The sequence below is a fragment of the Adiantum capillus-veneris genome, chromosome 11, assembly GCF_014529385.1.
Source record: "Adiantum capillus-veneris isolate H3 chromosome 11, ASM1452938v2, whole genome shotgun sequence".
NCBI lineage: Eukaryota > Viridiplantae > Streptophyta > Polypodiopsida > Polypodiales > Pteridaceae > Adiantum > Adiantum capillus-veneris.
Genome location: NC_140941.1, coordinates 7,131,782 through 7,153,110, shown reverse-complemented (window position 1 = coordinate 7,153,110; position 21,329 = coordinate 7,131,782). Strand labels below are relative to the sequence as shown.

The 21,329-nt window shown below is 46.4% G+C and overlaps 1 protein-coding gene across 1 annotated transcript in view; it reads right to left on the bottom strand.

The window, feature by feature from the left end:
• The window catches only part of LOC147446853 (mitogen-activated protein kinase 4b-like), a 60,662-nt gene that overhangs the window by 12,790 nt on the left and 26,543 nt on the right, over positions 1-21,329 (bottom strand). The window contains exon 4 of the mRNA XM_086522807.1: positions 20,601-20,933. Coding sequence (XP_086378933.1) covers positions 20,601-20,933 — 333 coding nt within the window. The remainder of the gene's footprint in view (positions 1-20,600; positions 20,934-21,329) is intronic.

The following is a 21,329-nucleotide window of genomic DNA, read 5'->3' as shown; positions in this document are numbered from 1 at the left end:
CAATATGTCAAAAAGAAAGCTCTAGTGAGGCCATCCTCCCCTGGACAGGAGGATGGATCAAGACTCTCTATAGCAGCATGGAGTTCTGCAAGTGTGAAGGGTGCCAACAAGATCTCTGCCATAGTGTCAGTACAACGGTGTCAAGTGTGCTGCCAGATCTGCTCACGGGCAAGTAAAACCTCAATAGTGCATACATCAGCAGTGAACAATGTCTCAAAATAATCTGCAGACATATCAAGAATAACATCAGGATGCATATGTAGTGTCCCCTGAGCATCGCACAAAGTCCGAAGGGTGGTGCCAGGAGGACGCTCTTTATGCGCAGCGAAGAAGTCTTTATTCATTCGATCAGCTTTAGCTATCCAATGAGATACTGAAGCATGATGAGTGAACTCAGACCTAGCCTCCTGTACGCGACGAATCTCTTCTGTGAGCTCTGTCTGTCTAGCAGCGAGATAAGCATCCTGAGGCCACTCCTCAAGCAAGCGCTGAGTGGAACCAAGAGGGATGTGAAGATCAGACTCACATACTCTCAACTGACGATGAATACTAGCAGTCTGGTCACGGCAGTAAATGCTAGATTGATTAATGCAATGAGCAAGAAACTCTCCAGGTGGTCCACAATAAGAAGCATCCGTGGACCATAAGTCACGAATCTGCTCCTGCAATACTTGAGTGGTGAGAACACTGTCAAGGATGCGACAGCCTCGTCTCTGTGCAGAGAATCTAGTGAAGGAGATAAACAATGAGATGGGTAAATGATCTGAGAGGCTGGTCCCTCTCCATATAGTAGTAAATCCGCCTAGAGCTGCTGCCCAAGGGCCAATGTAAAAACGATCAAGTCGCTCTAATAATCTCCCCTGCTGTCTCTGAAACCCCCAAGAGTAATGAAGTGTAGCAGGGTGGTGACCAAAAGAGGGTATGTGTCAGGCGTCAACACCTTGAATAGCTAGAAGAAATCGATCCCAAGCTGGCTTCTCATCGGGAGAAAGGGATGATAGAACTGGAGGTGTGATGACTCGTCAATCAGAGTCGCTCTCAACGTTGTTGAAGTCACCCCCAACAACCCAAGAGTCTACAGCAGGTAGAACAGCAGCCAAGGAGGACCAAAAAGTAGCCCTTTCCCAAGGGGTAGTGGGTGCATAGACTGACATAAAACCAATGATAGATTCCCGAATTTGAATAGAAACATAAACTGCTCTGCCAGCGACAAGTGTGCCATGTTGTTGAACTGAGGCCAAGTAGCATGGCCCCCCTGAGATGCATACACCGCAACTCTGTCCATGAAGGCCCAGAGCAGGCTCCCAAAAAGTGTGGGCGCCCGAGGGCATGAGATTGCCAAAAGGAGTGGCAATCTTATGCTCCTGTACTGGTAATATATCCACAGTGCCCACTACATGAGCGTGTAAATCTCTGCGAAATAAAAGCTTACGGGAACCTTTTACCCGAGAAGTCTGTAAACCATTAGCATTCCAAGAAACTACATGTAAATCCATAGACTGCATGAAAGAGTTTGTATAGCATCTGACTAATTGCGCATCTTCTTGGAGGCAGCTGGGCCATCCAAGGGGTGAGCTTCAAGCGGTAGGAAAGCAACCCGCAAGCCCTCTCTAAGATATGGTGTCTCATTGCACCAACTGCGGATCTCAACTTGTTTACATTGCATTACCGATGCTGCAGCTTTTGTTGGGGTATAAAGCCCAATGTGGTCGCCCAAGTAAGTGGGCAGGCCGCCAGGTATGTACACATATTCTTTTATAAAACCTAATAAGAACTCACTATGCTCTACACATTACAGTAGAGCGAGTTCACCATATCGTCGTGCTCTTCTTCTCGCACTCTCTCTCGCGTCGCACTTCTGCTCGTACTCCTTCAACTTGTATCAGAGCTCAGATCGAGGCTCGAGGCAGCATTTGTAGGTAGCCAGAGTCACCTGCTCAGATTGGAGTGAGATTCGACAGGCGAAGACACGGCCACCGTTCGGCTTCGACAAAGTTGTGCGCAGGCCATTTTCGACTACGTGGTCTCAGCGGGTGCAGATCCGACTTTGCAAATTTGGGGTTTCGGCCTACGACTGCAGGTGCTAAGGATATCGACACTCCCAAAGTGTTGATTTGTGGTTGTCTACACATCGAAGGACGGTTCACAGTTCTTGGAGGCGTGTCACATACGACACGGGCGCATCTACACACAGACTGTAGGCGACATTCACTAGTTCATCAGGTAGCTTGTATTTGCTGCTTGATATTCTAGATTTCATCCTGACATTGCAGGTACTTCCACATGGGATGTATTGTCAGAGATGATGTATGTCTGTTGAGGGTTGGTTGGCTGTGAGTCACGCAGCAAACAACCGCCGCAGCGGTTACAGCATATAGTGGGAAATTTGTGGATGTATGACTTTGTGGGAAGTCTATGTACTGTCAGATTTACTGCAGCCTTTGTTGAGGGTCCAATGAGGTTTTATTGAGCTAGGGGATTCTCGAATGTTGAGATCCTTTCGGTGATACAGGTCTTGGAGCGATCCCTCGAGCACCCTTAGATAGGCAGCTAGGATGTATTGACTGTGAGTTAGACAGTTGGGATTGCATCTTTGCTTTACTGCCGTTGAGGCATTGTCGCAGTCTATGCTTACAGAACAGTGACAGGACAGTGAGAGATAGTACAAGTGCAGGACAGGTTTACCCACAGCTTACAGTGTTAGAGAGACAGTGGTTTTTTTAGCTGTTTTTTGGTCTGTTTTTGAGTACACCAGAGCCATTTTACAAAGGAGACACTGCCAAAATTTATACAGAATCTGAAGCTTTCTTGGTTCCTTTGACAGGTTGATATTGGTTCAGAGGTCAGTTTACAGGGGAAACTCTGCCGAATTTTTCCTAGCAAAGTAAACTACTGTGAAGCGTAGCTATGGCTGGATCACAGGACACTGCTCTTTACAATATCAAGAAGCTGGATGGAGCCAATTTCCCATTGTGGAAGAAGCAGATTTGGCACGTGTTGGTACAAAAGAAGCAGATAAAACCTATAAAGCTCAAGGAGATAAAACCAGAAGATATGGACGAAGATAAATGGAGCGAAATGGATGAATTGGCACTTTCTACCATTATGCTGACTTTGGCAGAAAGCGTTTACTTCAATGTAGTAGACGAGATGTCGGCTTATCAAGCATGGTTAAAGCTGAGTGATCTTTATGAGAAGCAGAGTGCAGCTTCACAGGTATACTGGCTTAAGAAGCTTGTTGACTTGAAGATCAAAGAAGGGAGACCTATGTCCAATCATGAATGAATTCAACACAATCTGCAGTCAATTGTCAGCTCAAGGTGTCAAGTTTGACGAACCTGTTAGAGCTATGTTCCTGTTGATCACATTGCCGGAAAGTTGGGACACTTTTCGCACAGCTTTGAGTAATTTTGCACCTCCAGATGGTTTGAACATAGCAGGTGTAGAAGGAAGTCTGCTTACTGAAGAAACCAATAGAAAGACAATGGACAAAGGCAAAGGAACAGCCTTAGTTGTCAGGGGACGGACCAAAGAAAAGTACAAAGGTGGAAAGAGGAATCAGTCTCGTAGCAAGTCCCGCACTGCAAAAGGCAAGAGTAACATAGAATGCTACCATTGTGGCAAGAAGGGTCACATGAAAAGAGACTGCAGAGAATGGAAAGCAGAAAAAGGCAAAGAGAAAGCTGAAGACCATGGTGAGAAGAACAAGTCCTCAGTGAAGATTCAAGAAATAAATGTGACAAGCACTGTTGCAGAGGATGACAGTCTAGTGTCAGGAGACATCTACTTCTTGAAGAATACAATGGACTCAGCTCTTCTTACAGCATCTGATGGAAATGCACTGAGTGACTGGATTATAGACTCAGGGGCATCACTTCATGTGTCTCCAAACAAGGAGTGGTTTACCTCTTATGTGACCACTAAAGATCATGTTCGGCTAGGCAATGGGCAGACATGTGAGATCTTAGGTGTTGGAGATGTTCAATTGAAGTTTTAGAATCGCTCTTCTTTCACGCTGAAGAATGTGAGACATGTTCCCGCAATTACAAAGAGCTTGATCAGCACAGGTTTACTTGATGATGCTGGCTACGTCACCACTTTTGGACAGAACATGTGGAAGATATCCAAGGGTTCTATGACAGTAGCACATAGAGTAAAGTCTGGAGGACTTTACATGATTTATGTATCAAATGTCTCTAAAAATGTAATCAATGTAACCGAGCAGCCGAACCTTTCTTTGTGGCATAGCCGGTTAGGACATATGTCCAAGAAGGGAATGGAAATCTTGTCTCGTTCTGGTTATTTGCCTGGCTTTTCATTTAATGATTTTGAATTCTGTGAACATTCTCTGTATGGTAAGCAAACGCAGCAGCCACATAAGCATAGAAGCAGTAGAAGAGATACACAGTTGGCACTTGTTCATAGTGATTTGTGTGGACCTATGCCTAACCTATCTCTAGGGGGAGCTTCTTACTTTATGACATTTATAGATGATTACTCGAGGAAAGTATGGGTTTACTTTCTCAAGCACAAGGATGAAGCATTTAGTGTTTTCAAAACGTTTGTGACACTTGTGGAGAATCAGAGTGGCAAGAAGCTTAAATGCTTACGCACTGACAATGATGGAGAGTATGTTTCAAAGGCCTTTCAGGACTTTTGTGAGTCAAAAGGTATAAAACGTGAACTTACTGCTCCTTACAATCCTCCTCAAAATGGTGTTGCTGAGAGGATGAATAGGACCATACAAGCGAAGGTCAGAAGTATGTTGTCTAATGCACAGCTGCCAAAAGGGTTTTGGGCTGAAGCTGTATCAACACCTGTTCATCTTGTAAATAGATCTCCTAGCAAGGTTTTGCAGAAGGATTCAGTGCCAGAGATGGTATGGTCAAGCAAAATGCCCTCATACAAGCATCTCAGAGTCTTTGGCTGTGAGGCATATACTCACGTTCCAAAGGAATTTAGGAACAAACTTGAGCCAAAGAGTAGAAAGTGCATCTTTCTAGGCTATGGTAATTCTGGTGAGATGGGGTACAGACTTTGGGATCCCGAATCCAGAAAGGTTGTCCGCAGCAATGATGTTCACTTTAATGAATCCAAATATCATTCTAAACCAAAGAGGGTTGAGGAGATTCGAAGAGTTGTCTTCCAAGAAGATGGACCTGCACGTGCAAGACAAAATGTCAGGGCTCAAGAGGAGCAAGGACAGGATAGATTGGAACCACAGGTTGTGGTTGAGCCTGAGCCACCTATTGTGCGTAGATCTGGACGTATCACGCGACCTCCTGATAGGTTTGTTCCATCTATGAACTATCTTATGTTGACTGATTGCAATGAGCCTTCATGTTACAAGGAAGCAGTGCAAATGAAGGACTCCGGGAATTGGCAATTGGCCATGCAGTCAGAGATGACAGCTCTGCATAAAAACCAGACATGGAAGCTAGTTAAATTACCACAGGGCAAAAAGGCTCTACCTTGTAAATGGGTTTCACAGGTATAAGATCACCGCTCATGATAGTCAGCCAAAGTACAAAGCAAGGCTTGTTGCCAAGGGCTTTAAGCAAGAACAAGGCATTGACTTCGATGAAGTCTTCTCTCCGGTGGTCAAGATGACTACATTGAGATGCTTTCTTGCATTGGTTGCCATAATAGATTTGGTGTTGCACCAAATGGATGTGAAGACAGCGTTCTTGCATGGTGATTTAGATGTGGAAATTTACATGCAGCAGCCAGAAGGGTTTGTTGAGAAAGGCAAGGAAGATTTGGTATGCCAGTTATTAAAGAGTCTTTATGGCTTAAAACAATCATCGAGGGCATGGTACCATAAGTTCCACAAGTTTATGCTTTCTCAAGGCTACAAACGTAGTGAGTTCGATCACTGTCTATATACAAAGAAGGCTAAGGAGGGCAGTTGGCTGATCCTTATTTTGTATGTGGATAACATGTTGATTGCTGGCAAGCACTTGGAAGAAATTTCAGCTTTGAAGTCAAAGATGGCAAAATCGTTTGACATGAAAGACATGGGTGAGGCAAGTCATATACTTGGTATGCGCATTGAGAGAGACAGATCAAAGAAGTTGATTTGGTTATCTCAAACAGAGTATATTGACAAGGTTTTGCAACGTTTCAATATGGAGAAGGGAAAGGCATTGAGTGTTCCATTGCCACCATATGTGAAACTTAGCAAACAAGATTGTCCTGTGTCTGAGGAAGAACAGGCTGAAATGGATAAGATTCCATATGCGTCTGCAGTGGGTAATTTAATGTATGCAATGATTGCTACTCGCCCAAACATTGCATTTGCAGTGGGAGTAGTAAGCCGATACATGTCAAACCCAAGCAAGAAACATTGGGAGGCAGTGAAAGGAATATTGAGATACCTGAAAGCTACAAAGAGTATGCGCATATGCTATGGGAGTCAGGAGCTAAGTGTAAAGGGTTTTACAGACTCACATTATGCAGGTGACTTAGACAACCGAAGGTCTACGTCAGGGTATGTCTTTACATTGGCTGGTGGAGCAGTATCATGGCGTTCTAGATTACAAGATTGTGTTACTCAGTCTACTACAGAGGCTGAATATGTTGCAGCATCAGAGGCATGCAAAGAATCAATTTGGCTTAATCGACTAGTAACAGATTTGGGAATCAAAGAAGAGATGCCTGTGTTATATTGTGATAGTCAAAGTGCTATACAATTGGCTCGCAATCCAGTTTATCACTCGAAGACAAAGCATGTGGATGTGAAGTATCATTTCATCAGGGAAATGCTCGAGGATAAGCAACTTCAGCTTGTCAAAGTTCACACCACAGAAAATCCTGTTGATCTACTTACAAAAGGACTTCCCTCGGAGAGCTTTGCGCATTTTCGCAAGCTGTTAGGTGTAGGGTAGTACATCACTTCTCTACATCTCTTGTATATTAGCTTGTAAAGTAGCTTCTCTCACACTTAAAGTACCACATTGGACTTTAAGTGGGAGGTTGTTGGGGTATAAAGCCCAATGTGGTCGCCCAGGTAAGTGGGCAGGCCGCCAGGTATGTACACATATTCTTTTGTAAAACCTAATAAGAACTCACTATGCTCTACACATTACAGTAGAGCGAGTTCACCATATCGTCGTGCTCTTCTTCTCGCACTCTCTCTCGCGTCGCACTTCCGCTCGTACTCCTTCAGCTTTGACACCCCAAATGCGCATAGACATACAAAGCACCACATCTGAGGATACATGAATGACCATAGGCAATGAATAGCAAGCATAAACATCACTCCACTCCATAGCACCAATACATGAAGGGTAGTGAGGAGACAAAACATCAGGAGCGGAAGTAGACAACCATAAATGAAGCTGAGCCATAGTCTGTGCGTGCACAAAATGTAGAACTTGATCCTCGGACCATTCCTGAGCAGCGTGGAATGGAAGGAAAAAGGAATGGGTAGGCTGAGAGCGACAGCCTATTAAAGAGGGAACACAACCTGTCTTGTGATGCATAAGGTAGAGCTGCACCCACAATGGCCCTTCTGAGTCACCGCACATCTCAGCCCGGTGAGTGCCCCAGGAAAGAGGGCAAGAGCTAAGAAAACTGCGTGGGACGTAAGTATGAGCTGCTGAGGGAGGGGGAGGACCAGAAGGTGGAGGGGGGAGAGTAAGGGCGAGAGGAAGAGGAGGAGAAGGGAGAGGTAGTAGCGGTGAATGATCCATCTGCATGGGAACATGGACCTCGGGAAGAGGGGAAGGAGCGGGCGGGGGAACTGCAGGTGAAGGAGGAGCTGGTAGCAGAGGTAAGTGATCCTGTGGCGAAGAAGAAGAATGGCGAGGAGATGCAGGGGGTAAGGGGGTGGTGGAAACTTGAGAGGGAGCAGGAGAGGTAACACTGGGGGCTGGCTGCGTTGTCGGTTGCTTACGAGGACGGAAGGAATGATTACGGCCCACTGTCTGCCATGCTGCCTTAGTGGGAGCTGAAGCAGAGGGAGGAACATGGAGGGTCAGAGCTCGAGGAGCACCTGTAGGCTGCTGAGGTGCTTTACTAGTAGAAGGAGGAACCGGCTGTTGACGCTGACCACGTGGCTGAGCATGACTGCCACGAGCCGGCTGTTGTTACCGCCGATGACGTGGCAGGGTGGGGCAATCTCGCGCCAAGTGTCCCATCTCGTGATAGCGTAAGCACTGTCCTGGGCGGCCAGTGACTACCATTCGGAGAGAGTAGTCTCGATCGCGCACAGCCACAGTAACTGTATCTGGTAATGAAGTATCCCCAAACACCAAGACTTGAATGCGAGGTGGGCCAGATGAGATGATGCAGGATCCTGGAACTACCGTGCCAAAATGAGCAGCAATCATCTGAAGGAGATGTTCATCAATAAAATGGAGAGGCATATCCGGGAAGGAGAGCATCAGAGGGAATCTGGGAATAAGGTGTCGACTGTCAAACTCCTCAGTGGAAAACTCGGGATACCACCTCGTCAAGTATATCATCCTGCGATCAGAGAGTATCGGAGAGCGAGCCAGGAGAGTTGAAGCCTGAGGCAGTGGCGGGATCTGAAAGACGTACCATGAAGATGCCCCTGCCAAGGAATGTAAGCTCCGAGATCCGTCCCTGAGTAGTGCCAAATGCAGTCTGACACCAATCACGTATAGAAGATCGAGGTGGAGACTGTCCAATCATCCGGTCAACCAAGGCATGCTGAGCCAAGTGTTGTACTTTGGAGTCAATGCGTGTCAACACGTCGCCACTGCAGTCCACGCGATAGGCAAGTGGTGATGGAGCACCGTGTGTAGCACTCGAGACCGGCAAAGCCGCCGTGAAGAATGGGCGAGACTGGCAAACGGTAAAAGCAAGACTCGAAGTGAAGCTTGGACTCTCTCTCTCTCTCTCTCTCTCTCTCTCTCTCTCTCTCTCTCTCTCTCTCTCTCTCTCTCTCTCTCTCTCTCTCTCTCTCTCTCTCTCTCTCTCTCTCTCTCTCTCTCTCTCTCTCTCTCTCTCTCTCTCTCACTCTCTCTCTCTCTCTCTCTCTCTCTCTCTCTCTCTCTCTCTCTCTCTCTCTCTCTCTCTCTCTCTCTCTCGCGTGCAGACAGTAGATAGATGCGCGCAAAGCACAGTTGGGGTTTCGCACAGTTAGGGTTTCGGACAGTTAGGGTTCGGGCAGTTAGGGTTTCGGACTGTTAGGGTTTCGCTGTGTTCAGTTTTCGGGCTGTTAGGGTTTCGCGCAGGCAACAGCAGGCACGTGCACGCTGCAGGCGACATTTAGGATTCGCGCAGGCAGGCAGGCGCAGTGGCAGCAGGGCAGAATCGCGCAGCAGAGGGCAGAGGCTGTTTCGCGCGCAGGCAGGGCAGATGCAAGTCGCGGCAGGGCAGGGCTGTTTCGCGCGCAGGCAGGGCAGGTGCAAATCTCTCTCTCTCTCTCTCTCTCTCTCTCTCTCTCTCTCTCTCTCTCTCTCTCTCTCTCTCTCTCTCTCTCTCTCTCTTTTTTTGGAAAAATCAGGGCTGTATATTACTGAGTACAATAGAATCCCCAACGGATGCCAAAATAGCCTGTCACGTGGGGTGTACAAGCTGAATGTAAGGATGAGAGCCACTATAGTGACAACTCGACTAGTACAATCTCATGGTGGTCTGTGTGATGAGTGGAGGAGAAACCACTAAGGAGGCGCATAATGCCATGTAATCTGTCCACCTGTAAGTGTGAAGAAGAGTGGAGATCTTGCCCAACGCCGAAGGAAATCAAATCGACGAGCCTCGGCTGCTCTAGATGTGCCTGAGGAAGAATCCCACTGCCAATTGAGGGTGTGAATGATGTCCAGCCAAATGACAGTGAGGGTATCCTAAAGGAGCTGCGGTGCCGCACTGAGAATATGAAGACAACGGGCTCTCCAAACATTCCAGAGTGCAATGCTGGTGATTACTGAGAAGATTGCATCACGTGTTTGAGGATCTCCTTGCCAAGCAATCTGTGGTAACATAGCCAAAGTTCCTCGTCTGTAACCAATCGCGGTAAGCATAAGAGCTCGATCTGTGTCTGAGCCCTCGTAGAAAAGATGCGGTCCGGGCATCGGCATCAACCAGGAAACAGATCCCCAAGTGAGAAATCCATGCTGAACTCCAGCTCTGCTAAGTAAAAAACCAACTGCTAGCCAAAGTGCATGAGAAGACGAGCATGACCAAAGGCAATGCGCAGGTGACTCAGGTAGGCGCAAAGAACATCGAGTACATAACGGATCGTGACCCATAGAAGCTAACCAAGTCCCAACTGGAAGTCCTGCATGTGCAATCATCCAAAGGAAAAAGGAAATACGACGAGCCACATGTAAATCCCAGATGGCTGACCAAAATTGCCGTAGATAGGCGTGTGAGAGACCTGAATGTAACCAGAAACGCATACAAGTGGGCTGCTCTGGGTGCTGTCTCATCAATGCGAATCTTCCAATTCTGACTGTATACTCAAAGAATGATACATGTGCGCCGGTAGGGTGAGAGTGAGGCCAATGCCACTCTCCTGGGTCCCAATAAAGCTGAGATAGGGCACGACCCTCCCACACCCAAAGCCTCCAAAGTGCAGCATCAGCGGAAGCGAAACGGGGGTCAACACAACGACGCTTCCCGCGGGAGCCAACTACTCGTATGGACTCCCAGCGAGCATCGGGGTAGACAAGGTGCGGAGAGGTAGTAGCATAAGTCAGTCTAGCATGCATCCCCGAAGAGTAGTCAGTATCAACTGTGAACAGCTTAGTGTCGAAACGAACTAGTAAGAGAGTGCTCTGATAGAAGAGGCCTTCCCAGCCACAATGTGGAGGCATCTGAACTGTACCGCGCATGACTGTGTCCCAGTGTGAAGGAATGGCGGAGCCAATCTCAAGCAGTCTGTCTGTTACCCCGCGACCAATGTCATAATGTTCTGCCACAAAATCTGCATCCAGCATACGCGTCTCATGAAACAACCGCATAGAGGCAGCAGGTCCAGTGTCCCAAGCAACCCAGTCAATGTGAGTCCTCTCTCCAAGCTGACGAGGTGGATTAACCGAAGAATCAAGAACTGCATCATTCCAAATGAGAGGTTGGCGCTCAATCTCCTCACGGCATGAGGGAGGTGAGCGTTTGATAGCGCGTCGCATGGATACCCAAATCTGAAGGAGCGAACGAATGAAGGGTGAGAGACTGCTGGTGCACAAGGGGGCATCCGTGAAGAGAAAACGATACCCTGTTTGCCAAGTATGGCCATCTCTAGTTCCGAGGCGCGGAGTCGCTGTGGAAAGAGCGGCCTGAAGAAGCATCTTCCAAGGTTCTTGGCCGGGAAAAAGACGCAGAACAATAAGCTTGGTAAGAAGGGCGCGACTCTGTAATTCTGGATCAATAATGCCAAGGCCCCCCTATGATCTAGGACGAATAATCGTGGACCAGCGAACTCGAGCACGAGTATCAGTAGTCCCATCTGTGCCACTCCATAAAAAGTTCCGCACGAGTCTGCGTAGCTGAGCTATCACACCAGAATGTAGCATCCAACAGGAGGCCGTATACCATACTGTAGCCAGAATGACCTGGTTGGCGACCAATGCGCGGCCAGCCAACGACAGATGACGTGAAGACCAATGACAAAGCTTCCTGCGAATAGACTGTAGCACAGGTGCAAACTGCTGCTGAGAGGAAACGTCAAATCCAACCTGGAAGCCCAGATATCTCTCTCTCTCTCTCTCTCTCTCTCTCTCTCTCTCTCTCTCTCTCTCTCTCTCTCTCTCTCTCTCTCTCTCTCTCTCTCTCTCTCTCTCTCTCTCTCTCTCTCTCTCTCTCTCTCTCACCTTGGTCTACACCCTTCCGCATCGCCGACTTTTACATTAATCACTTTACCTTTTATCTTTCTGTCTTTGTGTGCCAATATCTGTTCTGGAACAAGTATCTCCTCGCTTTCCTCCACTTCGGGTTGCTCATCTGGCTCCCCATCATCGAGCACGTCTCCTTTAAAAGGCGTCAATAGACTCACATGAAATACATTGTGAATCTTCCAAGTATCGGGCACCTTCAGTCTAAAGGAGACATCATTTATCTCTTCTTTTATCTAGAAAGGGCCATAATACCTCATGCTAAGCTTTGGAAAAAGCCGCTCCTTTCCCTTTTTCTTTCTTAGGCGTGCCTTCTCAAAACGTAAGAGCACCCAATCGTCTTCCTTTAATTTCAAATCTCGTCGATGTCGATCTGCTGCCTTTTTGTGTCGTTCCTGAGATTTTGCTAAAGCCTCCTGAACCTTGGCAAATGAAGTGTCCAAGTCCTTCGCGTACTGGTCAGCTTCAAAAATCTTATCTTTCGTGCTAAGGAAGGGTGGAACCTTCAGAGTACCTTCAATGATCTCAAATGGCGCCTTCCCCGTCGAAGAGTGAACCGCGTTGTTGTCGGCAAATTCCACCAAAGGCAAATATTTTTCCCATTGAGTCTTTTGATCAGAGATGTAAGACTTCAATAAATCCAGAACAACTGAATTTGCAATCTCACATTGCCAATATGTCTGCGGGTAGAAAGATGATGAGAACTGCAACCGTTTGCCAACGTTCTCCCAAATAGCCTTCCAAAACAAACTCATGTCTCTCTCTCTCTCTCTCTCTCTCTCTCTCTCTCTCTCTCTCTCTCTCTCTCTCTCTCTCTCTCTCTCTCTCTCTCTCTCTCTCTCTCTCTCTCTCTCTCTCTCTCTCTCTCTCTCTCTCTCTCTCTCTCTCTCTCTCTCTCTCTCTCTCTCTCTCTCTCTCTCTCTCTCTCTCTCTCTCTCTCTCTCTCTCTCTCTCTCTCTCTCTCTCTCTCAGACACAGAGAGAGCCTGATGAATGGCGAGGCTAACCAGTCTCAAAGACGGATTACAGACTTCTTCAGAGCAGACACGGGACAGCCACAAGAGCCACTCCCACAGCAGAGCTCCCCCCCCGTCTCGCACCAGAGGCACACTGATTGACCAAGCGATTGAACTAGGGAAATCCAGGCGTCCACGACTGCGCAGAACTACACAGCATCGACGGAGGCTACGTCAAAAGATTCAGAACACGCTGGCCAGGCATGCACGACGCCCGGTCAGACTACTAACCATGGAGAGAATTGATGAGATTCGCCAACGACCGATGCTAGATCTTTTGTGATTCAGCTATCCCAACTAGCCGCCCATTTTTGCTTAGTTTTCGGCTTTAGCTCACATCGACCAATCTAGAATCCCATAATATATATCTTTGTTTTGTACTGTTGATTAGGTTATTTTGTTACTCTGACGTTGTATCAGATCCACCACCTTGTAACTTTCTGGTCTCATAGGTCACTATGGCCTTTTGAAGACGTTAATATAACATTTCATTTCATTTCATCTCTCTCTCTCTCTCTCTCTCTCTCTCTCTCTCTCTCTCTCTCTCTCTCTCTCTCTCTCTCTCTCTCTCTCTCTCTCTCTCTCTCTCTCTCAACTTGCACGGTCATGGATCCCTTTGTTGTTGTATGCAGATGATATTGTATTGATAGCAGAATCACCAGATGGAATACAGAGGCAGTTAGATGCATTACATAAATTCGCGGAAGACAGCGGACTGTCGGTAAACTCGGGTAAAACCAAAGTTATGGTGTTTAACACCACACCGCAGTGGGTTAGGAGATCGGCACCTACATTTGCATATGGCTAGGATACAGTAGAGTACACAGATGCATACACATACCTTGGTGTGGTATTTACAGGACCGAAGTTTACTCTTAAGAAAGCAGCGGATGCTAGATTGTCCAGAGCCTCTGCGGCCTTGGGAGGGTTGGAGAGGATGTGTTCACAAGTGCAGTTTCAGGAACCACGAACAAAACTTTGGCTCTTTGATGCTGTAGTGGCTTCGGCTATGCTTTATGGGGTCCATATTTGGGGACCATCTGTGGATCAGGATAATTGGAAGTCAATGGAGAGACCTTTGGTATCTATGATTTCCCGAATGATTAGAGCCAAGGCCTCCGTACCACACGCGATTACTTGAGCGGAACTAGCTGCCCCTCCGATAGAAATTGAAGCTCTTACCAAATCAGTGTCCTTTATACATGGTTTGTGGGATACAAATAATTGCCGATATACTAGATTGGCCCTCGAATCCTCTCGACAATTAGCAATGAAAGGAGATACATCATGCTGGTATGCACAACTATCCTCGTGGTTTCAGAGACACGGGTTCAGTATGGAAAGATTACCCCCCTTCCAATACTCTCTTGAGGCTCCATCACTGGCAATCACACGAACGGAGATTAATAAAATCATCCGCCGTGATCTTATACAGTTGGACACCAAGAGGACATGGGTAGACCCTACACAAGAATTGGGCACGAAGACGGCCGACTACAAAGAAAACTTCCTACAGCTATCTGAAGATGGTTTTGTGATTCGCCCGAGCTACATGGATACCCACCTGTCTCATGGTTTGAGATGTGCTATTGGTCAGATTCGTACATCCTCACACCAGCTGGAAATTGAATTTGGCAGATTTAGGGGAATCCCACCTGAGAGCAGAATTTGCAAGTTATGCGGAATGGAGCCGGAGACAGAATTACACTACATATGTCATTGCACCGTATACTATGAGATACGTGGGCGTTTCCATTGCCTATTTAAAGAAGGCTTTGGACCTCTAGATAGAGTCATGCAATACCAAGATCAAAGGTGCCTAGGCCTGTACCTACTGGAACTACATCGGCACAGGGATAATCTAATGAGAAGACAAAGAGCACTACAATCTCAGAGGCAGATCACAAATTTCTTCGGATCAAGAGAAGCAGGAATGGAAGGAGAATCAAGAGGCCAGCAACGAGCACAAAGGAGTACCCACATTCATACCAAAGGCACCCTCATTGACAGGGCGATCGAGCTTAGGAAATTGAGACGACCACGACCGAGATGCAGAAGCACACTTCACCGGAGGAGACTACAACAAAGGATTAGAAGCATTCTAGCCAGACACCCAGAATGCTCCTAAGAAGTTTATCTAATACTTTGTACTTAGTTTTTCGCATTTATTTTCACACTTTCACACTTTTCAGACATTGTAACAAATTCACCACTTTTGTATCAGTTTGGTCTCAGAGGTCACTCTGGCTTTTTGAAGACGTTAATACAACATTTCATTTCATTTCATCTCTCTCTCTCTCTCTCTCTCTCTCTCTCTCTCTCTCTCTCTCTCTCTCTCTCTCTCTCTCTCTCTCTCTCTCCTGCATGTGGCAAGTTTTGGCAAAATCTAAAAGGCAAGCGCGTTGAGAGCTTTGGTGACTTGACTCTTGAGGATATGTATATGCATTGTAAGAATCTCTATGAGCAACCCAATGTTGATAAGATAGAGTGGTGTAGCTCCCTTCCGTTTATGTCTCCCTTCTTTACCATTGAAGATGTATGCCGCGCGCTTGAGAAACTTGCTACTCGTAAGGCAGGTGACCTTCAAGGTGTCAAGGCTGAAATGATTAAATGGACGAGCAAGAAAACACGATATTGGATATGCGATATGTTTAACCTTGCACTTCAGTATGGCATGCCTCATGATTGGAGTGCAAATTGGATCAAACCTTTGCACAAAGGAGGAGATGTAAACAATGTGAACAACTATCGCATTATAATAGTTGGTTCTTTAATGGCAAAGTTATTTGGATGTATCATGGAGATGAAGATAAGTAAATGGGCTGAAAAGAATGGCAAACGTGCACTTGGCCAAGCAGGTTTTCGAAAGCATCATAGCACTATTGATCACCTTGTCACTCTTCGAGTTCTTATGGAAGCGTCTCGATTGAAAGGAAAAAAGTTGTATTGTTGCTTTGTGGATTTCAAGAAAGCTTTTGACATGGTACCGCGAGGAAATCTTTTGAGACGTATGCAAAGCTTTCAAGTGCCAAGAGAATTTATGCATGCAGTCTTTCGCATCTACCAAAAAGTAATATGTCGATTACGTATGGGAGATGGAATTTCAGAATTTTTTGCAAGCACTATTGGTGTCAAACAAGGATGCCCACTTTCCCCAACCCTCTTTGGGCTACTCATTGATGAATTGGAATGCATGGTTCTTGACTTTATGCAGCAAGAAGGCATAGAAGAGGTTAAGATTGGAAATGCGGTGATCATGCTTTTGCTTTATGCCGATGATGTAGTGCTCTTGGCACATACCTTAGAAGATGCACAAAAGCTTATGAGTGTCTTGGAACGCTTTTGCCTACATAGCGGGCTGATCGTGAATGGATCCAAAACCAAGGTTATGCTTGTAAAGACCCTCAATGATGAAAATCCATGCATTGTATACAACAATGAGAAACTTGAAGTGGTAGATCACTTCAAGTACCTTGGCCTTGAGGTTCCATCCAATCATAAATGGAAGGATTGTGCAATGCGTCGCTTGGAAGCCGGAAAGAGGGCCTATTATGCATTTGAGAACATGTGCAATGCAGGAGAGATCAAGTGTTGGGCTCTCAAAAAGTACCTCTTTGACACATTGGTGACACTGGTGCTTCTTTATGGAGTGGAGGTGTGGGGTGGAAGCATCGGGAAGTCTACTTGGAAAGAGTTTGAGAATGTCCAAAAGCGTTTTCTCACCAACTTTCTCCAAGTCAAGACACAAACACCCTACATGCTCTTACTTCTTGAGTCCGGATTGCTTCCCATTGAGGTCTTGGGCATGCAAAGGGTTGTGGAGTACATGCGTAAGACACAACGTAGCCCTTTGCATCGACTTCCTAAAATCGCATATGAAGCAAGTCAAATGGTTCAAAAGACATGCAAGAGCAAAATACTAAGTTCGGGGTGGATGCTTGATATCAAGAAATGGTTTGGAAGATGGGATGCATGTCACTTGGTCAAGGATGCGTCGATCGACTCCCAAGTTAATGAGGCCTTCTTACAACGCCAGTGTATCACGGCTTGGGAGAAATCCGGAGGTTCTCGCTTCAACCATTACACCACACACGTTGCCCCAAACTACAAATCTCTCTTCTTCTCGGAACGAGGTAACCGAACCCATTCCTACATCCTTGAGCCCATCCCGTTGAGTGCGATCCGCACCATTGCCTCCATTCGTCTTAGCTCCCATTCTCTACGCTGCGAGACGGGACGTTGGGGCACTGGCGAGGAGTGTCATCGACTTTGCACCTTATGCCCTCATCAAGTGCGAGAGAGTGAGTACCACACACTACTTGAGTGCTCAGCTTTTGACCACATTAGGTCCTCTTTCCCCCATATATTGAGCCATGATCTCTCCCTACATACCTTCCTCTCCCAACCACGATGTGGACTCACTATTGCGACGCTCATTTCAGCCATTTTTGAGCATCGAGAGTCACTTATGAACTCCACTCACACCACGTAACATGTTCATTTGGTCCCATAGGTCATATTTGACCTCCCAGGACGATAATAGAACTATCTATCTATCTATCTCTCTCTCTCTCTCTGGCTGAGATATGGGGACCTTCATTGGATCACCACGGGAGGCCGGGTCGCACAGACGGATGGGGGAACATGGAGAAGCCTCTCGTCTCTATGATCTCGCGGCTCATTAGAGCCAATGCATCAGTACCACGGGCCATTATCCGAGCAGAGCTGGCGGCCCCCCCACTAGTGGTAGAGGCGCTCATCAGATCAGTCTCCTTCATAAACTGCACATGGGAACTTCCCAGAGACAGATACGCTCGCATTGCACTTGAGTCCTCCCGACAGTTAGCCATACAAGGAGATACAACATGCTGGTATGGGGAGATGACATCATGGTTTCAGGCGTATGGGTTCAGCATAGACAGGCTGCCACCATTCCAGTACTCATTGGACGCATCATCTCTCATTCTTACACAGTCGGAGATCACCAAGCTCATCCGCCAAGACATGACCCAGCTAGACACCAGGAGGACATGGATACAACCAGCACAAGAACTGGGCACGAAGATGGATTTCTACAGAGACCACCTTCTCCAGCTTACGGAAGATGGTTTTGTGATGAGACCCAGATACATGGATACCCACCTGTCCCATGGGATACGGTGTGCTATTGGCCAGTTACGCACATCGTCTCACCAGCTGCGGATTGAAACAGGGAGATATAGCGGAGTACCAACAGAGGCCAGGACATGCCCCTTGTGTGACATGGAACCTGAGACAGAGCAGCATTATACATGCCGCTGCCCCGTCTACTACGAGATACGAGGCCGCTTCCATTGCTTGTTCAGAGAGGGTTTTGGACCACTCTCAAGAGTAATGAGATACGAAGATCAAAGATGCCTAGGTTTGTTCTTGCTCGAGTTGCGCAGACACAGAGAGAGCCTGATGAATGGCGAGGCTAACCAGTCTCAAAGACGGATTACAGACTTCTTCAGAGCAGACACGGGACAGCCGCAAGAGCCACTCCCACAGCAGAGCTCCCCCCCATCTCACACCAGAGGCACATTGATTGAAATGGAGACCATTGGGGTTCCCATACACTTGAGGGTTGCGGTGGCACGCCCATACCATGCAGTTCGATGTAAACTGAAAATGCAAACAGGCTTCTCCAAAGAGTTCTTTAGCACAATAAGGGTCAAACAAGGATGCCCTTTGTCCCCAACATTATTTGGGCTATGCATAGATGAGCTTGAGGACTTTATCTGCCAAACGACGCAAGAGAATGGAGATGCACCAAACATAGGTCTCATTACTTTGCTACTCCTCATTTATGTTGATGATGTGGTTCTTTTAGCGCATAGCATGTCTCTCTTGCAAAAACTTTTGGATGCGGTACATACTTTCTGCGAAGCCACAGGACTTTCAGTGAATGTCACGAAAACAAAATGTATGGCGATTTGTACACACAAATCAAAGGATCAGCCCGCCCTTATGTATGATGGGCAAGAGATTCAAGCAGTGGACAGCTTTAAATACTTGGGCATCATTATACCCTCGAATCATAGATGGGGGCACTGTACAAAAACAAGAATTGAAGCAGGACAAGCAAGGTATTACGAGTTTGAAAACATGTGCAAACAAAGCGTCACTAGAAGGTGGGAAATAAAGTTCATGGCTTTCAATGCGTGTGTGGTCCAAACGCTATTGTATGGGGTAGAGGTATGGGGACCAAGTATTCCGGCCAGCACATGGAATGACATTGAGAAAATTCAGAAAAAGTTCTTATGTAGACATATGGGGATAAAAACCACAACACCATACTCAGTGATGCTATTGGAGACTAGACAAAGACCATTGGAAATGCTTGCCTTGCAAAGAATGCATAGATATCTCTTGAAGGTGAAGCTGATGCCTCATAACCGTTTGCCTCACATAGCATGGGAGGTAGGATGTAAACCGCAAAAGAACCACAAAAGCAAGTTTCTCACCTCTAGCCTTGTTGAGGACATCAGGAAATGGTTCTCTAAATGGAATGTGGGAGCACATGTGGACATGCATGTAGAGGCAGGTACCGAGCATGAGCACGAGCTGAATTTTGAACTACAATTACTTGAGGCCCTCCACAGCAAATGGAAGAATGCAATGCACAGGTCCAAGTTTGAATACTATTGCAAGCACATAAACACGAGATACTGGGAAGAGTACAAGACCGGGGAAACCCAAAAACATATCAGGACACCCATGTCTTACCGTGCGAGACGGGCCATCACCTTGATGCGGACAAGATCACACATGCTCAAAAGTGAAACGGGAGGATGGCTGAATATTGATGCAAACATGAGGAGATGCACTCAATGCAACTTGAACTCATTGGAAAATGAGGCACATGTAACCCTTGAATGTCCAGCATATGCACACATTCGGGTCGACTTTCCCCAACTTATTCAAGGATGTACTACATTTGAGGAGCTTCTCTCAAGAACACATCCCTCTCCAGTAACACTAGGCATCTATCTTGCCAAAGTGCTAGAACATCACACCACACTCACAAACAAAATCACCACAGAATCATGACACGTCCCCTCCTTCACATGGGAAGGGGGGAGTCTCATATATGAGATTTTGGGTCCCATGGGTCATTTTGGCCCCCCGAGGACATAAATACACCATCATCATCATCATCATCATCTCTCTCTCTCTCTCTCTCTCTCTCTCTCTCTCTCTCTCTCTCTCTCTCTCTCTCTCTCTCTCTCTCTCTCTCCTACCTAGTGTTCCCTTGTCACCACGCCTTCTGATGCGCTTTGACACAATATCAACTCCTCCAAACCACCTCCCATGTGCCCATTACACGGACCCACTTACAACTGATTTTGATTTGTTTTGTTCCTATGAGGCTACTGACAGTTTTTTATGATCTTGTCTCGTAAGCAGGTTATTTTTTGGCATTTACAAAACGTTGACATGATTTTTCCATTGTGCGCATGCACGCACTCGCACACACACAATATTAGAATGGTGGATTAGCACATAAGCACTAAAGTATCAACATTTGCATGTGTTCCTGGTGATACTCACTTATGCGCGTTGCATGGTGGATTAGCCCATAAGCACTGAAGTATCAACCTTTGCATGTGTTCCTGGTGGTACTCACTTATGCGCGTTGTGTGACTTATAAGTAAGGTTGAAAAAGAAACCTGATCTTATTTTTTAAACTTTGCAGCCAGCCCATTGATATATCAGCAATCAAGCTTGGGAACGATGGAATGATGGGATAGTGTATCTACCTCAGTGATCGAGCTAAACTGGTGAACATAATCTTTTCCAGGAAACAGAGGTTCTTTGTTGAATAGCTCCATAAGGATGCAGCCAACCGACCACATGTCAACAGCAGCACTGTAGCCTTTGGCATTCAGAAGTAACTCAGGGGATCTGTACCACCTTGTTACCACATACTCGGTCATCAAGTCTGATTCTGAAAAAGTCCTTGCAAGCCCAAAATCTGCTATCTTCAAGTCACAGTCCTCGCTAACTAGCAGGTTGCTTGGCTTGAGGTCTCTATGAAGCACATTTGCTGAGTGTATGTACTTTAACCCCCGCAGCAGTTGGTATAAAAAATACTGAAAACACCAATCAACATTCAGCCGTCGATTGTGATTATAAAGTAGAAAACATACAAAATAGGTCTCAGTAAACCCCGTGTTTAAAGGGGGAGCAGTTTCAGATTGCATGTGGGTTGCTTGCTTGATGATGGACACCCTTTCATGCAGCTCAAAAGAATCCATACCCTGTGTATTCTGGTTGCTAACAATTTAATCATGTAACTCTCACATTTAAGTTAGATAGGACGAGCCCTGTCACCACTGCCACAAATAACAGTGCAATTCCAAATTGTAGGTGGATAAGATCCTTAAAAGTAAAACATTAAAAAAAAACTTGAAACTTCAATTTAAAGAATTGTACAGGTCGTTGAGTCCATCATGCCCCAAATGAATTTTGCAATGAGCTGCAAGAAA